The 23,087-nt window shown below is 38.4% G+C and overlaps 2 protein-coding genes across 2 annotated transcripts; one reads left to right on the top strand and one right to left on the bottom strand.

Annotated features, from left to right (window-relative positions):
• The first annotated feature begins 9,334 nt into the window (after positions 1-9,334).
• LOC106057939 (ankyrin repeat and KH domain-containing protein 1-like) lies at positions 9,335-15,959 on the top strand. Its single transcript, XM_056037034.1, has 2 exons — positions 9,335-9,494; positions 13,131-15,959. Exon 2 carries the CDS (start codon positions 13,145-13,147, stop codon positions 15,857-15,859), a length of 2,715 nt encoding a protein of 904 aa, XP_055893009.1. The 5' UTR covers positions 9,335-9,494; positions 13,131-13,144; the 3' UTR covers positions 15,860-15,959.
• A 2,583-nt stretch (positions 15,960-18,542) lies between these two features.
• Positions 18,543-21,592, bottom strand: LOC106076457 (ankyrin repeat and KH domain-containing protein 1-like). Its single transcript, XM_013237301.2, has one exon. It carries the CDS (start codon positions 21,577-21,579, stop codon positions 18,784-18,786), a length of 2,796 nt encoding a protein of 931 aa, XP_013092755.2. The 5' UTR covers positions 21,580-21,592; the 3' UTR covers positions 18,543-18,783.
• Positions 21,593-23,087: the final 1,495 nt, after the last annotated feature.

The raw sequence follows: 23,087 nt of genomic DNA, 5'->3' as shown, positions 1-23,087 counted from the left end.
AAGGTCACAGACGTATTAATTCACTGAACTCTTATGGTTTTTCATTTTGCACTAGTAATAATATCATGTATCTTCTCTCACGATGCGCGGTCTGAATGCCGAAGCCGAATTGATGTGGGTTTGTTATAGTTTGTTTGTTTTTTAACACTGGTTTTCCCACAGCCAGGATTTGTATATCAAGACCATTCGTTGTATAGCGATTGGTCTGGTGTATGTGGTTGTAAATCTAAGGCAGGCAACTCAACGAAAGGTTGGAGGTCATAATAGACGATGTATTTATTATAAGTTTAAAGCTATCAACAAATAGTTAGACTCTGGCTTACGCTATCAAGTCACAGGGAGTAATGCCTTAAGTTCTAAGAGTCCTACTTAACACTAAGACACAACATCGACACACTTCCCAGTGTCGCTCCAGGTCTTCTAAACAGTTCCCTAGTATCACACAGGACAGCACTTAGCCCCAGACTGTTCAGACTCCCGTAACCTCAGCCGGATCAACAACAGTCTTTCTTCTTATATAATCAACATGTCTCGTACTACTTGTGTTGAATGGTGCTCTGATGCGCACCATCAGTGTGTCGAGGGAGCGGAGTTACAACAAAATGTACAGTAGCCTATCAGAAAAAAAAATGAATATGTCATCGCAAACTTGCTGAATGCTGACTGGCCGAAACATCCGTATAGCGCGTTAACTGGTTCAATCGAGACCAATCGCTATAGTTTGTGTAGAAAATTAAACTCAAACTCGGCACCCGAAGTGGTCCGCTATGGCAGGTAAAAAGGAACTACAAACTAGGTCTATCAACAACTACAACCATACCTCCGTCGATACAAAAAGAAGAGACGTGGTTGTGTCGAATATTGTATTGTTAGTTGGACTAACGACCTGATACCACAGGACACGGAGATTTATTTATGTTATTATCATTACATTGTTAATATTCATACGTATTCAACGAACTGATAGTTATGAAGATGTAGTTAAATCCTAGGTGTCACTTACAAAGACCGCATCACGAATGAAGAGAGTAGAAACAGGATTAATACAGCAATTTGACCCGATGATGACCTGCTAACCACTGTCAAAAAACGTAAACTTAAACTCTATGGCCACATTACAAGGTCCTCAGGTTTAGCATAGACATTCCTACGTGGAACAGTACCAGGAAGAATATGACGAGGCAACTCTTGACTGAAATTCTATCGAAGGTAAAGGACAGAGACTAATGGAGAAAGACGGTTGACAGACCTTGTGTGGTGCCCCAACGGTCCCAAAGCCTAAGTGATAGGTGAAAGGGAAGTTAATTGTGGGCTATCTTTTCTTTGCCTCATTTTGTGGGCTTTCGTTTTTTTGACTCATTTTGTGGGCTTTCTTTTCTTTGTCTCATTTTGTGGGCTTTCTTTTCATTACCTTATTTTGTGGGCTTTCTTTTCATTACCTTATTTTGTGGGCTTTCTTTTCATTGCCTCATTTTGTGGGCTTTCTTTTCTTTGCCTCATTTTGTGGGCTTTCTTTTAATTGCCTCATTTGTGGGCTTTCGTTTCTTTGCCTCCCTCATTTTGTGGGCTTTCGTTTCTTTGTCTCCCTCATTTTTTGGGCTTTCTTTTCATTGCCTCATTTTGTGGGCTTTCTTTTCATTGCCTCATTTTGTGGGCTTTCTTTTCTTTGCCTCATTTTGTGGGCTTTATTTTCATTGCCTCATTTTGTTGGCTTTCGTTTCTTTGTCTCCCTCATTTTGTGGGCTTTCTTTTCATTACCTCATTTTGTGGGCTTTCTTTTCTTGCCTCATTTTGTGGGCTTTCTTTTCATTGCCTCATTTTGTGGGCTTTCTTTTCTTTGCCTCATTTTGTGGTCTTTCTTTTCTTTGCCTCATTTTGTGGGCTTTCTTTTCTTTGCTTCATTTTGTGGCTTTCTTTTCTTTGCCTCATTTTGTGGGCTTTATTTTCATTGCCTCATTTTGTTGGCTTTCGTTTCTTGCCTCATTTTGTAGGCTTTCTTTTCATTGCCTCATTTTGTGGGCTTTCTTTTCTTTGCCTCATTTTGTGGGCTTTTTCTTTGCCTCATTTTGTGGGCTTTCTTTTCATAGCCTCATTTTGTGGGCTTTCTTTTATTTGCCTCATTTTGTGGGCTTTTTTTTCATTGCCTCATTTTGTGGGCTTTCTTTTCAATGCCTCATTTTGTGGGCTTTCTTTTCTTGACTCATTTTGTGGGCTTTCTTTTCTTTGCCTCATTTTGTGGGCTTTTTCTTTGCCTCATTTTGTGGGCTTTCTTTTCATAGCCTCATTTTGTGGGCTTTCTTTTATTTGCCTCATTTTGTGGGCTTTTTTTTCATTGCCTCATTTTGTGGGCTTTCTTTTCAATGCCTCATTTTGTGGGCTTTCTTTTCTTGCCTCATTTTGTGGGCTTTCTTTTCATTGCCTCATTTTGTGGGGTTTCTTTTCTTTGCCTCATTTTGTGGGCTTTCTTTTCTTTGCCTCATTTTGTGGGCTTTCTTTTCATTGCCTCATTTTGTGGGCTTTCTTTTCAATGCCTCATTTTGTGGGCTTTCTTTTCTTGCCTCATTTTGTGGGCTTTCTTTTCATTGCCTCATTTTGTGGGGTTTCTTTTCTTTGCCTCATTTTGTGGGCTTTCTTTTCATTGCCTCATTTTGTGGGCTTTCTTTTCATTGTCTCATTTTGTGGGCTTTTTTTTCTTTGCCTCATTTTGTGGGCTTTCTTTTCATTGCCTTATTTTGTGGGCTTTCTTTTTATTGCCTAATTTGCGGGCTTTCTTTCTCTGCCTACTTTTAGGCCTTCTGTCTCTTTTATGGAGATGTTTGTTTTTTTATTACTAAAATTTTTACATTTTACAAACATGAAATTGTAATGAATTAAACAAAAATATGAAACCCGATTAACTTAAAACGTAAATAGTAATTAATAGTAACTTTTTCGAGATTAATTAATAAATTGTAATCCGTCATGTGAAGATTGATCTCCCATCTTGGCAGTCTGTTGATAAACTTTGGGTCCATTTGTTACATATCTGATGTAATTAATAGCTTCCCTTTTGTTAAGTGTTTAATTACGTTGGTGTTATGGACAAATGGAGCGTGCTTGCATAATATGAAACACTGCTGATTGATAGTTGTTTTAAAAATGTTCCATTTGTATGCATACTAAATAGATATGTTTTCTTTTTTTTTTTTTTAATGTAAATTTTTGTTTTGTTTTGTAATTTTAGTTAGTTAGTTTGACAGAAATTACTTAATTACAAAAAAGTCTTAAACTGTTTACATAAATGTGTTAAAAATATTATTTTAAAAAATCCCATCTCTTTACTAAATAGTTTCCACGTGTATTTTATTATTTATAGTAAATAGTCGTAAAAATGGTGTATTTTATGAAAACAAAAATGCTTTCATAGTTGATTTTAAAAATTAATTATTTTCGCTTTCAGAAAAAAAGGTAGCCTTTGCATCAGAACTTTGAAAGGTCTAAAATATCATGATGTCGAATTTTTAATATCTTGTCTAGTTTACGAGATCTAAACGGGACGAACGGACAGACAGACTACACAAAACTAATATCTGCTATTCCCCTTTCGGGGACCGCTAAAAAAGACAATTCCGGTACTTCCATCATACAATTTGAAATACAATAAATTATTTTAAATATTAATTTAAAAAAAAAGAATTAGCTCACACCAGGTATCGAATTCGTAATTTTCACGTCGTCAGCTTCTTATACGAACGATACTACCCAGCTTCTTGTACGAACGATACTACCCAGCTTCTTGTACGAACGATACTACCCAGCTTTTTGTACGAACGATACTACCCAACAGGCCGCGGGCATTGTATCAGAAAGCTATTGCTTATTGGTACTTCATTTCACGCATCTGATTTAGAGCCAGGGCCAGTCTTAGGCCACTGCAACCTATGCGGTCGCAGTGGGCCCCGCGTTTATTCTATGTGTAACTATTAAATTGCAAATTTTATACGAAAAATTCCTGGAAAGGTCCTGCATTTATTAAAATCTCCTTAAAAATAGACAAAGTTGTCATTTATGAGGGTCAATCCTACGTGCGATAAAAAGAAGGCATTGTCAGCTTTCATGTAATAAAATCTAATAATTGGATGAGTTATAGCTATAGCTGAAAGTTCCAACACCTTATTTACTTTTATAGTTACTGTCATATAACTATGCTATAGGTTGCAAGATTCGGAATTTTATACTTAGTAAAGAATGAATAAAATGCGAAGTCGAATTTTCTTTCTAATACAAAATCTTAATTTTCACTTATTATCCTTATTCCGACCCAGACTTGGCAGTTTCGCATAGGGCCCCGCAATTGTAAGGACCGGCCCTGTTTAGAGCTTTTAAGATCTAGTCTAACAGTCTAAATCTAGAACATACACGTTATCTATATTAAACTTACGTAAAAATATAATCAAAGCTTATCTATAAACTTTAAACAACTTTAAATTTAATAAACAACTCAGTTATCGATACCTTACACCACGGCTGTCTACGCCATTATTTTTTTTTTATCCAATTTATATCTAAATTTAAATGTATTTCTTTTATATTTTGAAAAAATTATAACAGTCAAATTTAACTTTTCCCCGTGTGTCCAACAAGCAAGTAATTCTTTTCTTAGCGATATAGGCCAACGTCAACATTTAATTTCTAGGAAAATCGTTAGAGCTGTTTTTGAGATCAGCGTCCATGCAGGATCTAGATTCCATGAAGTTAAGGCTTGAATAGGGGTATTGTAAAAAAAAAAAAGATGTTTATTTACACTTTAAGCTCTCTTAGGAAGACATAGCTCTAGACCGCAACAGGTGGAGAGAGACAGTGACCAAGAAAGCTATGGACAGTGAAAGTACATGGGTCTCAGCCCAGGAAGAAGAACGCACAATCCGAAAAACGGCCAGCTCCTCTACCACCGAAGCAAAAGCCATCTTAACCTGCGCTATCTGTGGAAGGGAGTGTCTCTCCAAAGTAGGGCTCCACAGCCACATCGGGAAGTGTGCTCTGAGATGAACCATAGTCGTTCTACGACTGAAGGAGGCCAATGATGAATGATTAAGTTCTCTTAACTGTTGAATCCGTTCCAGACCGTCAATGAACAAATTACGCGTTGGCAACCCATTCAATAATAAATAATAAAATACAAACAAAGGGATACACTAGCTGTTGATGCTGGACATTTTTATTTAATAATATCACTTCATCATCTTCATTCTCCATAACAGTGGCGTCATTAGGGTGGGTGTTATGCGGTGACGCCCCAGCTCCACACAAACCTGTAGTGATAAATTCGTTATGTGATAACTAGTTACGGTCAAAGATAATTTCAATCTCATTACTTTTGAACCTGGTGGTTTAAAAAGTCGGAACTCAAGTCACGGGTAAGTTGGATCTATTCTCTACTTTGGCTCTATCTGTTTGCAGACGTTTAACGTCTTTGTCTCGAAGCCTGAAACGCCAACACTGGTACGTCTGAATTGTCAAGAGTGTTAACGCAGTAAAGGCGGTTGGCCGTTTTGCTGGCTACATGACACGTTAATCGTCTTTGACAGATATGACATTTCGTTACAACTCTACCTTTTTTAATTCATTATTTTAAACTTTAAATATTATACGAATATGCATTGTTTACTTACTTAAAAAGGGGACACTCTAACGACCTGACCATGGCTGGGTAGCTGAGGTCTCTGTTCGTATCATTATCGGAATTCCCTAATTAATATGTGCATAGTTTCTCGTGGCTTTTAAAGAATAGATAACTTTTTTTAGGAGTCACTAAATTGCAACATGTAATGTCTAAAAGGCTGATCATTGAGTCCTCAACAGATCAAGCCCATCCAAGGTAGGCCTGAATCAGAGTAGATTGGTGACTCCAATAGATGAGACGAACTGCGTAGTAACTTTGTACAAAAGTTTATTGTTGTTATCAGCATGTGAATCTAAAAAAAAAAATTGACCAATTAGTTGTTTAATTAATGGTGATGTATTAATTTCGGTTTATATAGAAAAGGGGAGATATCATCTTAATGTAAATTAAAGTAATATGAGGTTCTCTCCTTTATTTTTGTTTTCCCCTTTTGCTTGTTGTCTTAAATTTCTTTCAAGTTTATAGATGTGGTTTTGATTTTTCTAAAAACATTCACAATTTTGTTGGCAGACGTTAAAACAGTCGAAATGTGTTTATCTAGCTGCGGCGTCTGTCTCTTTGTAATCACTGAATTACTTCCCTTGAAGTTATTTTTATATTATTATTACATCAGCGCCCAGCCTCAAGAGTTTACCCACAATGCCTGGAAAACCTTTCGCGGAACAAATAAGAACTGTGTTTCCATTGTCGTCTCCGAGTTCCGAACTGGCGCCATCTTTGAGAAGGAACTAGAGTAGATGGGTGTGGCCTATATTAAAAGCTTGAAGAATTGCACAGTTCATGGAACCATGTCGCGGGCCGGATTTTTAGGTAAACATGGGCAAAGTTTTGATGTAAGCCATGAGGAAGAACTCAGGAGCCGGTGACCTCTCGGAAGCTTATATAACCACTGTAGGGTGTCCAAAGTATAAAAGCCAGGAATCAGAGATTGTCTCATCAACATCATTGACCGAAGGTTGTCTAGCTACATGATCATTTAATCTAATAATTGTTTGTTGTTGTTTTTGTTTTGGTAATATTACTGCACGTTGAGCTCAGTCTGGGTGCCTATATCCAGTGAGCCTGAAGCCGAGCTGAGAGAAACATTCCCCGGTAGTCCTTTCCTTACGGCTGCAAAGTGTCATAGCAGAAAGGGGGATAATTCGAAATGAGCCAACAATAAAGCGTCGTCGTCAAGGGTGTTGAAAGAAAATGACGCAATCTATCGACTGATCAGCTGGTCTGGTGAAAAAAAAACTTGTGGTCTGAAAGAAATAATGGTCTATATAAAGTTTTGTAAATACGGTATAGGTATGCAGGTTATTACTATCCAGAAATACGTTTGACTAGTTCAATCCTGTAAAACATAAATCTAGGAAGTTTAGGCACTGGAATTTTAGACACCGGTAATTTAGATACCCGGTAATTTAGGCATCCAGTAATATTAACCATTAAATGTAAAGCTGTGATGTCCAACCTAATTCGACCTGCGGGCCATTTTAATTTCCAACACTCGTGTCGCGGTCCTTGTCAACGAATTGGTACAAAAAGGAAATGAAATTTGGCTTGGAACAATTTGATTAGAAAATATTCGTTGCTCAAACCAAGAATACCGCCTATTTGCTTCATAATGCCGATTATATGTTATTCTTTTAAAAAAAAAACAGCCCACACTTTATAATGACATATTAAATACGTTGGCTTATTATCATGTTCCACAAAAAAGTAAAGATCCGTTCATTTTTCGCTTAGATTCTACATTCAGGGTCCTATTTCATAAACGCACAAATGTTAAAGGTCTTGGTACCAATCCATCAGAGAAAAAAAAGGCCCTAACATAGGTAAAAATAATGTTGTTGTTTTTTTTTTGTTTGTTTTTGGAAAGAAGGAATTTTCTACACTTTATGCCGACATTGTGGAATGTCCAGGCCGGATCTGGCTCGCGGGCCGTATTTTGAGCATCACTGATCTAAAGTATTTAGATTAGCTGAGTAAGTATCAATACCAAAACTATGAGCGGGGAATCATCTCTACCTCCGCTCCCCTGAATCATGTGATGTCTATATTATATAATGGCTCTTAATCTGGAGCCCTTTTTCACCCGTATTCTCATGATTTTCCTTTAGTTTTTCGTTCTCTAGGCCTCTAGGCTTTTCTTTTGTTCCGTGAATATGATCTTAGAAATCGTTATAGTTGCTATTTTTTGATAGCGTTACCAATAGCCCATAGCCCATAGCCTATACGTTAAAAAAATTGTCTTCAAAATTAACGTCGCTATTAAAGAGTGCCTAATTTTTCGCTTTTTCAAGTGCCTAATTTACGGTGCGCCTAAATTACCGGTGCCTAAATTTCCAGTGCCTACTTTCCAGACCCCAAAACTAATTGCTTAGCTTTATTGGGTAAAATTGAGTCTAAAATCATAGATAAATGGGACTAGAGCTACATACATGATCCGGGTCGGTACAAGAAATGTTGGCTACTAGCTTGGGGGGTCAACTATGTCTGGACAGTGTGACGTATCCCATGGTTTGACATGGGGTGGGAGGGTGAAGTGAAACCAGGCTGGGGTGGAGGAAGAGGAGAGAGTCTACGTACCTACTTTATCGTGAGGGGAGGGGGATAATTCAGAATTAGGTTGAGAATAAAGCATGTACATTAAAAATAGGAAATTGGCGCGATCTTCGTGATTGAGGGGGGCCTTGGGATAATGACAAGGTTGTGGCTAAACTTCATGGTCAAGAGTGGTGAAAAAAGTGACGCATTCCACTGCCAAGAAAAGTTAAAAGCAGCAGGTATGCAGATGACCATCAATTTCTGATTAACCAAGGCTAGTCTAGTACAAGTGTACTTCAGTCACCAGTGGAAGCACTACTTGTTCACTTACTTCTTAGATTTTTATTGATCTCATGGTGCACAAAAAATGGCTAGAATTGGGCTACTCAGAATCCAGGGGGGGTGGGGGGTTGCAAGTTCACCACTTTGCACCCCCATGCGGGCGCCCATGTCTACTAGACTTTATAGTATTTCAATGATAAGCATTTAGATCTAGACTTAGAAGACGACACGCTAGATTTTCTTCAACAGTAATTTATTAAACTCTTGAATCTATAAGTTTTGCATTCGGAAATTCCCGAACGCTATAGCCCTTTCAAAATTGATGTTGAATCTAGATCTAGGCTTCGTTCTGTAGCCAAATTCATTTCTTTCTTCTTCAAATTCATTTCTTTCTTTTTTTCTTTTTTTTTTTACTTCAAAAAAGTATAACGATCAAACTAGAGTTTTCCCCATGCGGCCAACGAGCCATAGTTACTCTTTTCTCAGCGAAAAACATTAACTGTTACATTTATAGGAAAATCATTTGAGCCATTTTTTATGACCCGCGTCCAGGTTTCTCTATAAAGTTGTGACTTGAATAGCGGTATTGAATTTTTTTTTCTTTCTTTTATATATCTTCGCCTTCTGACGGAGCTGACCTACATAATCCTGGTCGGAGCGTTGGCTCAGCTCTTGGACGTTATTAGCGTAGAGAGGTGGACACATTTACAGGGCGCAGCGGATAGCCCCCCTGACCTCTGCCCCCCCTCCCCCAATATCTCTCTCACCTCATCTGTGCCTTGACATGCGACGTCGGGGGTGCTGTGACAGTTCAGGTAACCAAATCTCTCCAATGTTCCCGGTCTGAAGCGGTTCTTAGCAAGAGAGGCCAGTCCAAATGGCTACTGGTGTATAACAGACAAACGTAGACACGGACCCTTCGTTCTTCACTAGAAATTGTTAAATCTGTTACCTCCCTTTTTTTTTCATTTCGTAGTCAAATCTGTGTGTGTGGTGGTTGTTTTTTTCAAGGCCGAAGGTAAACCCGTTTTTAAGTTTTACTAGATATACATAATTTAAAAGTATTTGAACTAATTGAGTCAAATATAGACATCTGGATCTATATCTAGTCTAGAGAATCAATCATTACCTATTTCATTGATCAAAAAAGTATTAGTAAAGAAATCTGGATAACTGGAAGCTGAACCAAGTTGCCATACAATACCAATATCTAAAATTCGTATTTAAAAATACAGACCAAAAATGTTTAATCGGTAGGAAAAAAAGTTATGTTAATATTTTTAAAAAAAATTTAATCCATTGTTACTATAAATTGTTATTTGCAATACGCCATTTTATTTCTTAAGGAATAACATTAGATAATTTTCTTAGTTTTGCCTTTTTAATTTGCCAACTTTTCTTGTAGAATGTAGTGAAAGAACTAGGGTTAGCTTAGTCTACAGTCTTTACTTTAAAAAAAAAAAACAGGATTAAGGATTGAAAGGCCTGGGCATTTGGGTTAAAGAAAACTTAACAGCTTAAGGGTAGGATTAGTGTTTAGGGGCTAGATTAAGGTTGTTACAGTTATTTATTTTAATAAACATTAACAGTATTATAGTCAAGGTAAATCAATTCGTTGTATTTCTAGCTTGGTCAGCTGGTTTAGGTATCTAGTAAAATCTAATTTCTTTGACTAATACCGTGAATGTTCTTAACAAAGTATATTAAAAAACATATAATACAGACGTTACCTCAAAAAAAAAAAAAAAAAGAAGAAGATGATTACGTCCTACACGTCATGCATCTAGTCCTGCATATTAACTAATGACTTAAATTCTGCCATGTCAGTGGTTTTCCTGGCTGGCTCAGGCAACCCATAAGATGCTCTAATAGCACAAGGGTAGAAGGAGCATTTGTACAAATCAGTCCTAGCATACGGAACGAGGAATGCGCCTTTATCTTTGTGTCTTATGTTAATGTAGTTTACTGCATTCCTCGGACTTGAAGACAAGCCTTATTATTATTACATGTAAGAAGAGGTATGCTTTAAAATGTCCCAGACTTGCCCTACACATTGTTAATTAAGAAATCAGTGTTTATTACGAAAGGAGTAAATGCTCTGGATAGTAGCAAATTTTTGTAAAATGTCACCAATTTCACAGACCATTCTTTCTTTTTTTTTTAAACCACATGTTGTAGTTTTCCTTTTCCTTACCAGTGTTGTGGGTTGTTTAGTAAACAGATCATTAGATGTAAAGTAGTCTTAGTAGATCTAGGTCAAAATGAAGTATTTCTTATCAAATCCTGGAGTTCGTTTTCAACCAACAACATATACCAACTTGTATAAAATACTTAAGAAAAACGATAGATACTTAACAACTGTTTAATCCAGAAAATGAAGGGGCACAGTCCAAATGTCGACAGTTACTACAGATGATGTCTCGCCATTTGGAGTAGAATTAGAAGTCAGTCGTTCTTTCTTGTCGACTCTAACCGTTTATATTTTATCCCATCATTTCTATTCAGTTAATATCCCATAATTCTATGTCCGTCTAAAATAATCTATTTATAGTCTCGTCCAATTCCCAATAAAATAAACATATAACACCAGGTTATCAGCCAGATTGTGGTGTCCTCCTCCCCCCCCCCCTCTCCAGTGTCGGCATTAGGCCACTAGCTGCAACCTATGCGGTCGAAGAGGACCCCACACTTTCAATGGCCTGCCTTAATTCTAGGTGTAAATGATTAATCAAACTAAACCAGCTTTCATTAAATAAAAATGTAATAATAAGGCGAATTATAACCAAAACCGGAGTTTCCTTTACTTTATTTACTTTGATAGTCGCTGGCTTATAGGCCTAAATATAAAGATGTAAATCTATCTCGATCTCTTTAAACAATTAAAAGCGATATATTTATTTTAATGTGATTTTTCTAGAGAATGATTAAAATGCAAAGACGAATTTATTTTGTAATCTAAATCTTATTTTTTCACTAATTATCCTAATCCCTACCCAGACTGGGCCCCGCGCAATCCATTTTGCATACAATTGTTAGGACCGGCCCTGCCCCCCCCCCCAACCGCACTTGACCGTGACCGTGACCCTTCATTTACCACTTTGCGTTATACACTGCAATACTTTCCCAGCCAAATTTGAATTGACCCCCCTCCCGACACACCATGTGGTCATTAGGTTTCCCCTTCCTCTCTCTACCAAACGACCCAGACCCTATGTCGTTATTTCATTTGGAACGAGTCAAACATTTTTTTGCGTTTTGTTCGTTGTGTTCGATAAATGTATAGTACTAGTCGACCGGCGGCGTAGTATACCAAAAATTACAAACAAAAAAAAAAAAAAGAAATTAAATTGACTTCATACTATTTTATCAGAACCCCCGTGGATCTTGTACTCACATTAATTAATGGAATATTTGAGGTTCATATTTAGAGAGGGGATTTTCTACACTCTGTGCTGACGTTTCGGCGGGCAGGATGGAAACGCGCCGCGGGCCGGATCTGGCCCGCGGGCCGTATTTTGGACATCACTGCTCTAGATCACCGAAATGTCCAGGAAAACATTCTTCTGGTCCAGAGTCATTCACCCGTATGCAAATTACCACACCAGTGGTCAATGGTCACATGCGCCATCTAGCCGCATCCCCACCTCGCCACACCCGTGTTCACAAAGAATTTTAACAGAGCCGACACAGACACGCCGTTAGGTGCGTATAAGACAAACAATGGCCTCATGGCGCCATCTATTCGGGTATCTCTCATTATGACAAGTCACAGTGAACACCATAAATACACTACATACAGAGGCTTTAGTGAAGCTGAAACAAATGAATGATACATACACATTAAACATAAATCACCAGGGACCAAGTTTTATTTGTAATGAGAGAAAGTAGTGAATTAAATGCGACGAAAGTGGGAGGTAGTTAAAATTAGATGGGTTGGGTGTTTAAAAAAACCTAAACAAAAACAACACATTGTTTCAGCTTTTTAAAATTTTTCACATTTTTTTTTGTAGTGTTAAGAGATCGGTGATATCCAGTCTAGGTATAAAACATATATATAGGTTTTTGCTTAAGTCATTCTAGTGTTTAATCTAGTCTACTGTGTTCTGTATGTCGTGAGAGGATGCGAGAAGGCTAAGAAAAATATTTTATAAAAACAGTTTTCAAGAGTGGTTAGCATCTAGTGGCATAAAACTGAATTTGATTAACTCTTTCCCTCGTAATTATTTACCATATTCTGGTGGAATCAACGCTGGTATCGTCAGTTAGGAGAGAAAGAGTTAACTCAAAACTTAGTTAACTTTTAGATTTTACTAGGGAATTTATATAGTAGATGAGATCAAGGATTCTCAATTTTTATAAAAATGTGTGCTTCTTTTGTTTCAATTTAAGCTCAGCTTAAACGAACACGCTTTTCTTCTATAGGACATTTAAGTAGTTTAAAAAGGTCTAACACATATTTAGTGGCAATTTATATAACATTAATTTATATACAGTGAACGAGCAGACGCATCTATGTACAAAGACGTCAACACCTAACATAGGAAACTTAAGGAAACTATCACACACATACACTATGAATGACAAATAGTAAAAACATGGCCATAATTTGAAACTGTAACTTTTTTATAATTCACCACCCTTTTTTTTTCAGACGCATGTGATATCATGGCAACTGTTGATAAAAACATGGCGGAAACTAAGGACCAAGTTCAGCTCGATGACTCCATCTTGTTCAGAACAGTAGCTTCCGGTTGTTCGTCAGAGATTCTCAATCTTTTGAGACTGTGTGATCACAAAACTACACACTTCTCAAACCACGCCCTGAACTGGGCTGTTTTTGAGGCTTGTAATATAGGCCACGCCCATTTGCTCCAGTTCCTAGTCAAACATGGCAACCGACTGGAACTTAGAGACGACAACGGAAACACTCCTCTTATGATTTGTTCCGCGAAAGGTTTTGCAGACCTTGTTGCTAGGCTACTGAAGCTAGGCGCTGACGTCAATTCTAAAAATAACAACGGCGATACTGCGCTAATGCTGACTAAATCAAGGGAAGTAATTATATGTTTACTAAATAACAGACGCTTGAATTTTGATGAACAAAACTCGACCGGCAACACAGCTTTGATGTCAGCCATCGAAACATCAGATCTCCAGAAGGTCGAATTGCTGATCAATGCTGGGGCTAACCCAAACAGGCAAGTCGGGGAGATCTCACCAAGTGGCATGATACCGTGGGCTAGTTCCGTCGTCAACAAAGCAGGCGAAAGTGCTTACGATGTGGCCGAACGAAAGGGATTCAGTAAACTGCTGGACTTGCTGCATCGTGCTACAATGGAAAAAATACATCCTTTGGAGCTGGCGATTTTTGAAAATGACTTTGAGACCTGCCTGGCGTTGCTTCAGCATAAATTATGTGATAAAGAAGAAACTCAAAATTTTCGGCCTGACATCATCTGTTACGTTTTTAAACAAATACAGCAAAGGGACGCTATTCATTCATCAGACATTGAGTTTGTTCGAGAGTTATTCCGACTTGGCATGGATGTCAACAGATGTCAGTGCTGCAGGAAGTCACGCATGGAGGTTGTCCTGAACATCGGAAGCTGCGAACTGGCTGAAGCTTTGTGTGCCCATGGCGCTAAGCTCACCCACGACGATCTAGTGACTGCTGTTAAGAGCCAACACCTGGAATTGATTTCTCTTCTACTAAATCACGGAGCACCAATAAATGATTATGATAGCTTTGGCTGCTCTAAATACGAATGTTCGGCTATTGATAAAGCTTTGGAGATGTCTTTCACAAGTACAGCCAGCTTCCTTCTTGACCACGGTGCCTATCTCGACCCTTTGCGCGCTGTCTCTAAAGCTTTGAGGACCAATAACTCAAAGACGCTCAACTTTCTCTTGAAGGAGTGTGCTGAAGTGAAAAAGCCTGAAACTTTGATACGAGCTGTGAAGTCGGGAGACATTCAGCTCATCCAGGTTCTGCTAGACGCAGGGGCGGACATTGACGGGGTACACAAAAATAAGACGCCACTAATGAGTGCTGTCCGCACAGACGTCATAAACTTTTTATTACAGAAAGGCGCCAATGTAAATTTTAAGACAAGCACAACACCTTTAATCAACGCATTCTCTTGGACTCATTCAGACTTTCACGGAAAACTTGATTCCTTAGAGATGGAGAAAACACTGTTAAGTGTTATAGATATATTTCTCAAAAAGGGAGCAAATTTAGAAGACACAAACGACTATGGATACACGGCCTTGTCCCTATGTGTTGTAAGTGGATTTCGCGTAGAGGTCCTCAAACATTTGATTGAAAAGGGTGCAGACGTGAACAGGAAAAACAAAATTGGTTTGACAGCGCTGCACGTTGCTGCTTTGAGAAATAATTACGATTGCGCGAAGACTCTTTTGGAGCACGGCGCTGATGTGAACGTAACTTGTGACACTGGTCGCACCCCGCTACACCGCGCTTTGAAAGATGTCGGATTTGTCAAATTGCTTCTGGAAAGTCAAGCGAATGTGAACGCCGAGGATAGCTCTGGAAACACACCACTCATGCTCACATTGAAGAAATGCGGATGCTCCGTGGATGTTGTCAAACTTCTGATTGCATTTGGCGCCGATGTCAACAAGAAAGACCATTCAGGCAAGTCCCCACTGTGGCTTGCTGCCGAGAACCTGAACACAACTATTTTGCAATTGCTGCTTGATGCCAACGCTGATTTAGATCAAGACGACCAAAGACAAAAGTCTGTGTTGTCTATGGTACTCGACAATTGGCCACCCAGTGAAGAAATCCAGCGAACAGCTATTAAGCTGATAGAACATGGGGCTAATGCTGACTTTGTCAGACGAGACATCATTCATCATCTTATTGCTGCTGGCAATGATGGCATTCTGATTCAGAAATTAATTAAATCTGGCATTTGGCCAACAGATATAAGTCTAAGGAGAAGGTTCATTGGCTGGCCTGAGACTTCTGTATCACCACTCGCTGTTTCCTTAATTCTAGACAGCCTGGACTTTTCTCGTTATGTTATTGACAACTGGTACTTAACGAAGTCAGACGTCAAAATTTTATCCAGGAATGATGACATCATAACTTACTTGGAACAACGGGAATCTAGAGCTCTTCCGTACTTGAAGGAAGTTTCCCGCCAGCCAATGAAGTTGGAGCTTTTATGCTTCATTACCGTCTCGTCTGCTTTAGGTTCTGACGGAAACAGACGACAAAGGGTACTTAACTCTGAACTCCCAGCATCAATGCAAAACCAGCTCTTGTTCTCAAAACTCGAACATAAGGTCCTAGAACCAGTGTCTCGTGATAAGCTTCAGTTTTACTCTGCATTGTTTTTAAAAGACGAATAAAGAGAGACAAATGCATCGCCGGCGTTGTCTGTAAATAGCCAGGATGAATAAATTTTGAACTTGCTATAGCTGTGTTTATGTTACATCTGTTTTGTTTGCTTATGTTGTTTTTCATATTTTCTAGGGTGTAACTAATCCGTAACCCAGCGTAATATAAATTCATACTGGTTGGAATTTCATATTGAGCAATTTTATCTTGTACCATACCGGTACCTAACAAATTAAAAGTATAAATCAGTAAAAATAAAATATAAACCAATTATTTAATTAATTACTAGTTATAAATTATTTTATTTGGTTTCGCAATTGAACAAGGGTGAGAACTTTGACTTGGCACATGAACCTGTATCATAAATTGAGTTATCCTCCTTTGTACTTTGTTCACCGAGTTTTGTCGTCTTATAAAAATTTTGATTTTTTTAAAGTGGAAGAAATTAGAATTTTACAATTATAAGATAGAGTAAAATAAAAATCAATGTTTGAAAACATTCAGAGAGGTTTATTAAAGCAGCTTCGTCATTTCTCTCGATGTCACGTGTTGCGGTTAGCTCAGTTCGTCACTCTACCCCATTAAATTTCTTCAAATATGTTCTAATATCCAATAAAAACTATTGCTAGTTAGCTTTTTGTTGTTGTTGTTGAACCAATACAGTGAGTTAATTACCCACCTTGGTTGATATTACTAATTATAATTCAAATGTAAAATGAGTGTCAATTCTATTATAAAATCCCACTGTTTAAGACATTTATTCAATTGTTATTGCGAATTTTACAATGAATTTGAATGAAAATACGAAACAGACTTGACATCACCTGAACAGGTTCGTTTGTTATACTTCAAGAGAGAAATGGTATAACGTTGTGCTGAATCTATTAGACTTTCACTATTACCTATCCCTTAGTCAAGGGGTTCTCAACCAGTGGGTCGCCATTGACGATTTGCCAGGGGTCGCCTAAGACCGTTGAAAATATGGATTGTTAATGTCTATTCTTCTATTGCTGTACGCGTGTGTGTGGGAGGGTCGCGGCAGAGTGGAGGATTGTAAAAAGGGGTCGCGAGCTTAAAAGGTTGAGAACCGCTGCATTAGTCTGTTGGAGCACCATGCAAAGATTTGTCGACCGTCTTCCTCCATTCCTCTCTGTCTTTTGCCTTAGAACCTCCTTCAATGGCTGGCCCGTCCATTCTTATATGTTGTATTCCCATCGCTTTCTGTGTCTGATTGTTTTTCTTTTTCCTGGTACTGTTCCCTGAAGGAAGGTCTTTGCGAACCCCGTAGATCTTGTAATATGGCCATAATATTTTAAGCTTGCGTTTTTTGTTTTTTTTTACAATTGCAAGCAGGTCATCATGGGGTCCTATCGCTGCAGTAACCCTGTCTCTAATCTCTTGGTTTGTGATGCGGCCTTTAAATGTGACGCCTAGGATCCTTCTGTAGCATCTCAGTTCCATTGCTAGGATCCTCCTCTCTAGCTCTGCAGTCAGCGTCCATGACTCGCAACAACAAGAGAATCTTTTCCATAATCTTTATACTAGCATTTAATCATTTTCATTTACTCTATCTACATTCCAAATAATCTCTCGGGTTTCCCCCCCCCCCATCCCAAACTAAGCAATCGTATCTCTACTTTTTAGAGATGTCTTAAGATTCTCTAAACAAAGTATAAAGTGGAAAGAAGGGGGCTAACTCAATTTATGATATTTGCCAAGTACAAGTTCTAACCCTTGTTCGATACAAAAAAAAAAAAAACGAAACTATTTTGTTTTGTTTCTCTACTGTTTTTTGTTTTCTTAAGTACCGTACAAGAAATAATTGTGCGAAATTTCAACTTCATCCGAGATTAGGTATGGGAATTAATAACGTGAACAAAACTTCAACCAGACAGACAGACAGATTGACTTTATATATATATAGAGAGATTAATAAATAATATTCACTAGTATTATTTAAATAGAAGATCATCTTGTAAAAGTCAGTTGTTATGGAGAAATAAAATTTAACCACAAAACAAATGCACAACACTTTGGTTTATTTAATGCCAAGAGGAAACTAGCATGCATCTTTAATTCATAATCCAAGAAATTTAAAAAAAAATGCTAACTTTTAAATTCTAACTTTCTATCAAACTATGCTATACTCAATTTCTATTTCTTCTCTTGATCGGGCGAGGTGGCAGGGTTGTTAAGTGCTTGCCTTCCAAATCTAGCGTTCTGGGTTCCAACCTTGGTGATTACTGGGATTTTGAGATTTTCAGCCCCCCCCCCCTCCCCCGAGTACACCCAACCATAATGGGTAACTGACATTTCTGCAAAGTTTAGGCGGTTAGCCGTTGTGCTGACACCCTGCTCGTTGACTGTTGGCCAAAGAAACTGATGATCTTAACATCAGCTGCCCCATAGGTCGCAAGGTCTGAAAGGGAAAATCCTTACTATTATTTCTTGTCTTAGTTTGACTGTGAAATGGTGTCCAGCGTTTCCAACATTTGTCCAATAAAACTGTAAGAGTCTAGAAAGGAAAAGTTTCTTTATAGTTCCGTATTTTTCACGTAGTCTTTAGAGCTAATGATGCAAATAACATAGCTAGAATTATCTTAGATTAAGGAGATTCATTAAAAAAAAAATACCAGAGCTAATCATGCAAACAACAGAGCCAAAATTATCTTAGATTAAGGAGGTTTAATAATCTTTAAAAATACCAGAGCTAATCATGCAAACAACATAGCTAGAATTATCTTTGATTAAGGAGATTGAATGGTCATAAAAAAAATATCAGCGCTAAACATGCAATAGATTATTGAAAGAATAGGCCGCACAATAAGAAAAGATACCAACAGCAAATGGCATAAGATTGCGTAGATTCATACCCCAGACAACACAGATGTAAAATAGGTACAACTATAAACTATTCATTGAGATATTACATATCTTACATCAACTCCCAATCTTCTAACGGGTCTAAACCTTCTAAAACGTCATAACTATCTATAGATGACTCCGGGGATGATGTCGGGTCTCCATAATCATCTTTTAAAAGCAAATCAGAAATATATAGACGCATATCACGAGACACTGGTTCTAGGACCTTAAGCTCGAGATTTGCGAACAAGAGCCGGTTCTGCATTGATGCTGGGAGTTTAGAGTTGTGTACCCTTTGATGTCTGCTGCTGTCAGAGCCTAAAGCAGACGAGACTGTAATGAAACATAAAAGTTCGAGCCTCATTGGCTGGCGGGAAACTTTCTCTAGATACGGAAGTGCTTTGCGTTTGCGTCGCTCCAAGTAAGTTAAGATGTCTATATTTCTGGATAAGAGTTTGACGTCTGCTTTCGTTAGATACCAGTTTTTGATAAAAAATCGAGCAAGGTCAAGGCTGTCTAGAATTAAAGAAACAGCGAGTGGCGATACAGAAGTTCCAGGCCAGCCAAAGAATCTTCTCCTTAGACTTATATCTGTTGGCCAAATGCCAGATTTAATTAATTTCTGAATCAGGATGCCATCATTGCCAGCAGCAATAAGATGATGAATGATGCCTCGTCTAACAAAGTCAGCATCAGCCCCATGTTCTATCAGCTTAATAGCTGTTCGCTGGATTTCTTCACTGAGGAAACTATGGTTTAGTAACATAGACAATACAGACTTTTGCCGCTGGTTGTCCTGATCTAAATCAGCGTTGGCATCAAGCAACAATGGCAAAATGGTTGTTTCCTCGTTTTCGGCCGCCAGCCACAGTGGGGACTTGCCAGAACGGTCTTTGTGGTTGACATCGGCGCCAAATGCAATTAGAAGCTTAACAACACACTTAAAGCATCGTTCTTTTACTGAGAGCATCAGTGGTGTGTTTCCAGAGCTATCCTCGGCGTTCACATTCGCTTGACTTTTAAGAAACAATTTGACAAGTCTGGAATTGTTCAAAGCGCGATGTAGCGGGGTGCGACCATCACGACACCGTACGTTCACATCAGCGCCGTATTCCAATAGAGTCTCCGCGCAATCGTATTCGTCAGCCATCGCAGCAACGTGCAATGCTGTCAAACCATGTTTGTTTTTTCTGTTCACTTCTGCTCCGTTTTCAAGTAAAAGCTTGAGACCTCTTACGCCAAGCCTACTTCCAATGGATATTCTCAATGCCGTATACCCATTCTGATTTGTGTCCTCCAAATTGGCTCCGTTTTTTACTAATGTATCTACAACGCGAAACAATTTTTCCTCCGTATTTATGAGATCAAGTTTTCCGTAAAAGACGGGACGAACATCTTCGAAATAATTTTGGGACAAAGCGTTGATCAATGGAGTTGTGTTTGTTTTAAAATTCACATCTGCTCCTTTATTTATTAAAAAGTTGAAGACCTCTATGTGGACAGCGCTCATTAGTGGGGTCTTATTGTCGTGGACCCCGTCAATGTCCGCCCCTGCGTCTAACAGAACCTGGATGAGCTCAATGTCTCCTAACTTGACAGCTCGTATCAAAGTTTCAGGTTTTATCACTTCAGCACACTCCTTCAAGAGAAAGTTGAGAGTCCTTGTTTTCTTCCTCATCAAAGCTTTCGAGACAGCGCAAAAAGGGTCAAGAGCAGCACCGTGGTCAAAAAGGAAGCTGGCAGTACTTGTTAAAGACCTCAACAAAGCTATATCCATTGCCGAGCCTTTGTAAATCACGCAGCCCAGGCGATCAAATTTATTTACAGGAGCGCCGTGATTCACTAAAAGTGGAACCATTTCTATATGTTTGCTCTTTACAGCGGACACCAGATCGTCGTGGGTGAGCTTAGCGCCGTGAGCACAAAGAATTTCAGCCAGATCGTAGCTTCCGATGTCCAGCACGAGCTCCATACGTGACTTTATACAGCACTGACATCTATTGACGTCCATGCCCAGCCTGCATAACTCTCGAACTAACTGAAGATCAGATGAAAGAATAATGTCCCTTTTCTGTATCTGTTTTAGAACATAACAGAGGATGTCAGGACGAATATTCCGAGTTTCACTTTTAGAACATAATTTATACTTCAGCAACGTGATGCAAGAATCAAAGTCATTTTCTACAGCTGCCAACTGCAAAGGATGTAAGTTGACCATTTTGGCACGATACAGCAACACCAGCAGTTGACCGAATCCCTTTCTTTTGGCAACATCGAAACCACTTTCATTGGAATTGTTGACAAGGAAATCATCCGAAGAAAACGAGCTACTATGTGGAAATTTCGTGACATATCTGTTTGGGTTAGCACCAGCAATGATCAGCAATTTGACTTTCTGGAGATCAGATCTTTCGATGGCCGACATTAAAGCTGTATTCCCTGTCTGGTTTTGTTCATCTAAATGCAAGGATTTGTTTTTTAGCAAATGTATTATTACTTCCCTTGACTTAGTCAGCATTAGCGCAGTATCGCCATTGTTATTTTTAGCATTGACATCAGCGCCTAGCTTCAGTAGCCTAGAAACAATTTCTGGAAAACCTTTCGCGGAACAAATCATAAGAGGAGTGTTTCCGTTGTTGTCTCTGAGTTCCAATCGCGAGCCATCTTTGAGAAGGAACTGGAGCAAATGGGTGTGGCGTAAACTACAAGCCTCAAAAACAGCCCACGTCAAGGCGTGGCAAGAGAAATGTGTAGTTTTCTGATTACACAGTCTCAAAAGTTTGAGAATCTCTGTAGCACAACCGGAAGCTACTGTTTTCAACAAAATGGCGTCATCGAGCTGAACTTGGTCCTTAGTTTCCGCCATGTTTTTATCAACAGCTGCGTCTGAAAAAAAAAGAAACAATTTAATTTTAATGTTGTTGAATCATATCAGAAACAGATACGAACAAATTGGAGTTGCGATGGCTGAGTGGCAAAGCGCTTGGCTTTCAAACTGCGGGTCCCGGGTTCGAATCATTGTGAACATTGGGATTTTTACTTTTGGGATCTTTAGGGAGCCTCTGAGTCCACCCACTTCTAATTGGTGCCTGACACTAGATGGGACAAAGTTAAAGTTATTTTTTCGCTGTGCTGGCCACAGAAACAGATGGGTGACCCGACAAAATAGCGCAGATAAAATAGCGCCGACAAAATAGCGCAGAAAAGATGCCTTTCTTTCTATGACATTTTCATCGTGGTGTCTGCATGGTTGGGGCACGAAGAGAATTATGGAGATGAATTGATGGTTTAAGATTCAAGAGTTCATATTTTGTTGTCATTTCCAACTGCTAGCATTTCTGCAAACTTATAAAGAAACAAAAATCCTTTGAGAAAACTGAGAATCGCTGAAATGACAATATATATATATATATATATATATATATATATATATATATATATATATATATATATATATATATATATATATATATATATATATATATATATATATTTATATATATAACACCATTGAGAAAATTTGAGAATCCCTGATATAATATATATATATATATATATAACACCTTTGAGAAAATTTGAGAATCCCTGATATGATAATATATATATAACACCTTTGAGAAAATTGAGAATTATTATTATAGTTTTTATATAGCGCTACTTTCATGCTTATAGCATGCTCAGAGTGCTTTGGCCCAATCTCATTTGTGGACCAGCGGGAAGGGGGGGGGGGGGTATCTAGGAAGTGGTTTTCTCTGCTGCCTTTAGGCGCTCAGTAAACACAACTCTGCCCGAGTCGAGTGTCGAACCTCGAGACCTTTTCTATGTAGCCAAGCCAAGCAAAGTTCAAGCGTACTTCTCTCAACCACGCTTCCCATGATATGATAATATATATTGCACCTTTGAGACAATTGATAATCCCTGATTTTATCGCTTATTTCTACACAGGGCCGTGTACGTCGAGGCTTATGGACAAGAGTTTTATGGAGGTCCCTACACGTTTTGGAAGCTTTGATAAGGTTCCGCTTATTAGTAATAACACTTAAATCTAAAAGCAAGCCATATGTTAGGAGAAATGCTTTTTAATTTTATCCTATTTTACGTCTTTACACACGCACACACAAAAATTAATAAGCATATTTTAGTTTTTAAAAAAAGTGTATTTTTTTAGTTAGTGGAGGGTAAGGTTTTGATAGACACACTGCCGTCAATAGGGAGCTGCATTTACATATATTAAGAGCACGACACAAGCGGACACTTTTTAATCACAACAGTGTTGCCAGCCAAAGTAATATTTAAAGAGTTTGCGGTAAAAATGCCAATTTAAACCAAAAAAAAATATCTGACCCGTCGAAATGTGGATATATTATTTATCAA

Source organism: Biomphalaria glabrata, chromosome 7, assembly GCF_947242115.1.
Source record: "Biomphalaria glabrata chromosome 7, xgBioGlab47.1, whole genome shotgun sequence".
Lineage (NCBI taxonomy): Eukaryota > Metazoa > Mollusca > Gastropoda > Planorbidae > Biomphalaria > Biomphalaria glabrata.
Note: the sequence above shows the minus strand (reverse complement) of the source record. Positions and strands in the feature narration are given on the sequence as shown.

Bases quoted from the DNA above. Each gene is read 5' to 3' on its own strand.
- LOC106057939 (XM_056037034.1), top strand. From the start codon at position 13,145: ATGGCAACTGTTGATAAAAACATGGCGGAAACTAAGGACCAAGTTCAG.
- LOC106076457 (XM_013237301.2), bottom strand. From the start codon at position 21,579: ATGGCGGAAACTAAGGACCAAGTTCAGCTCGATGACGCCATTTTGTTG.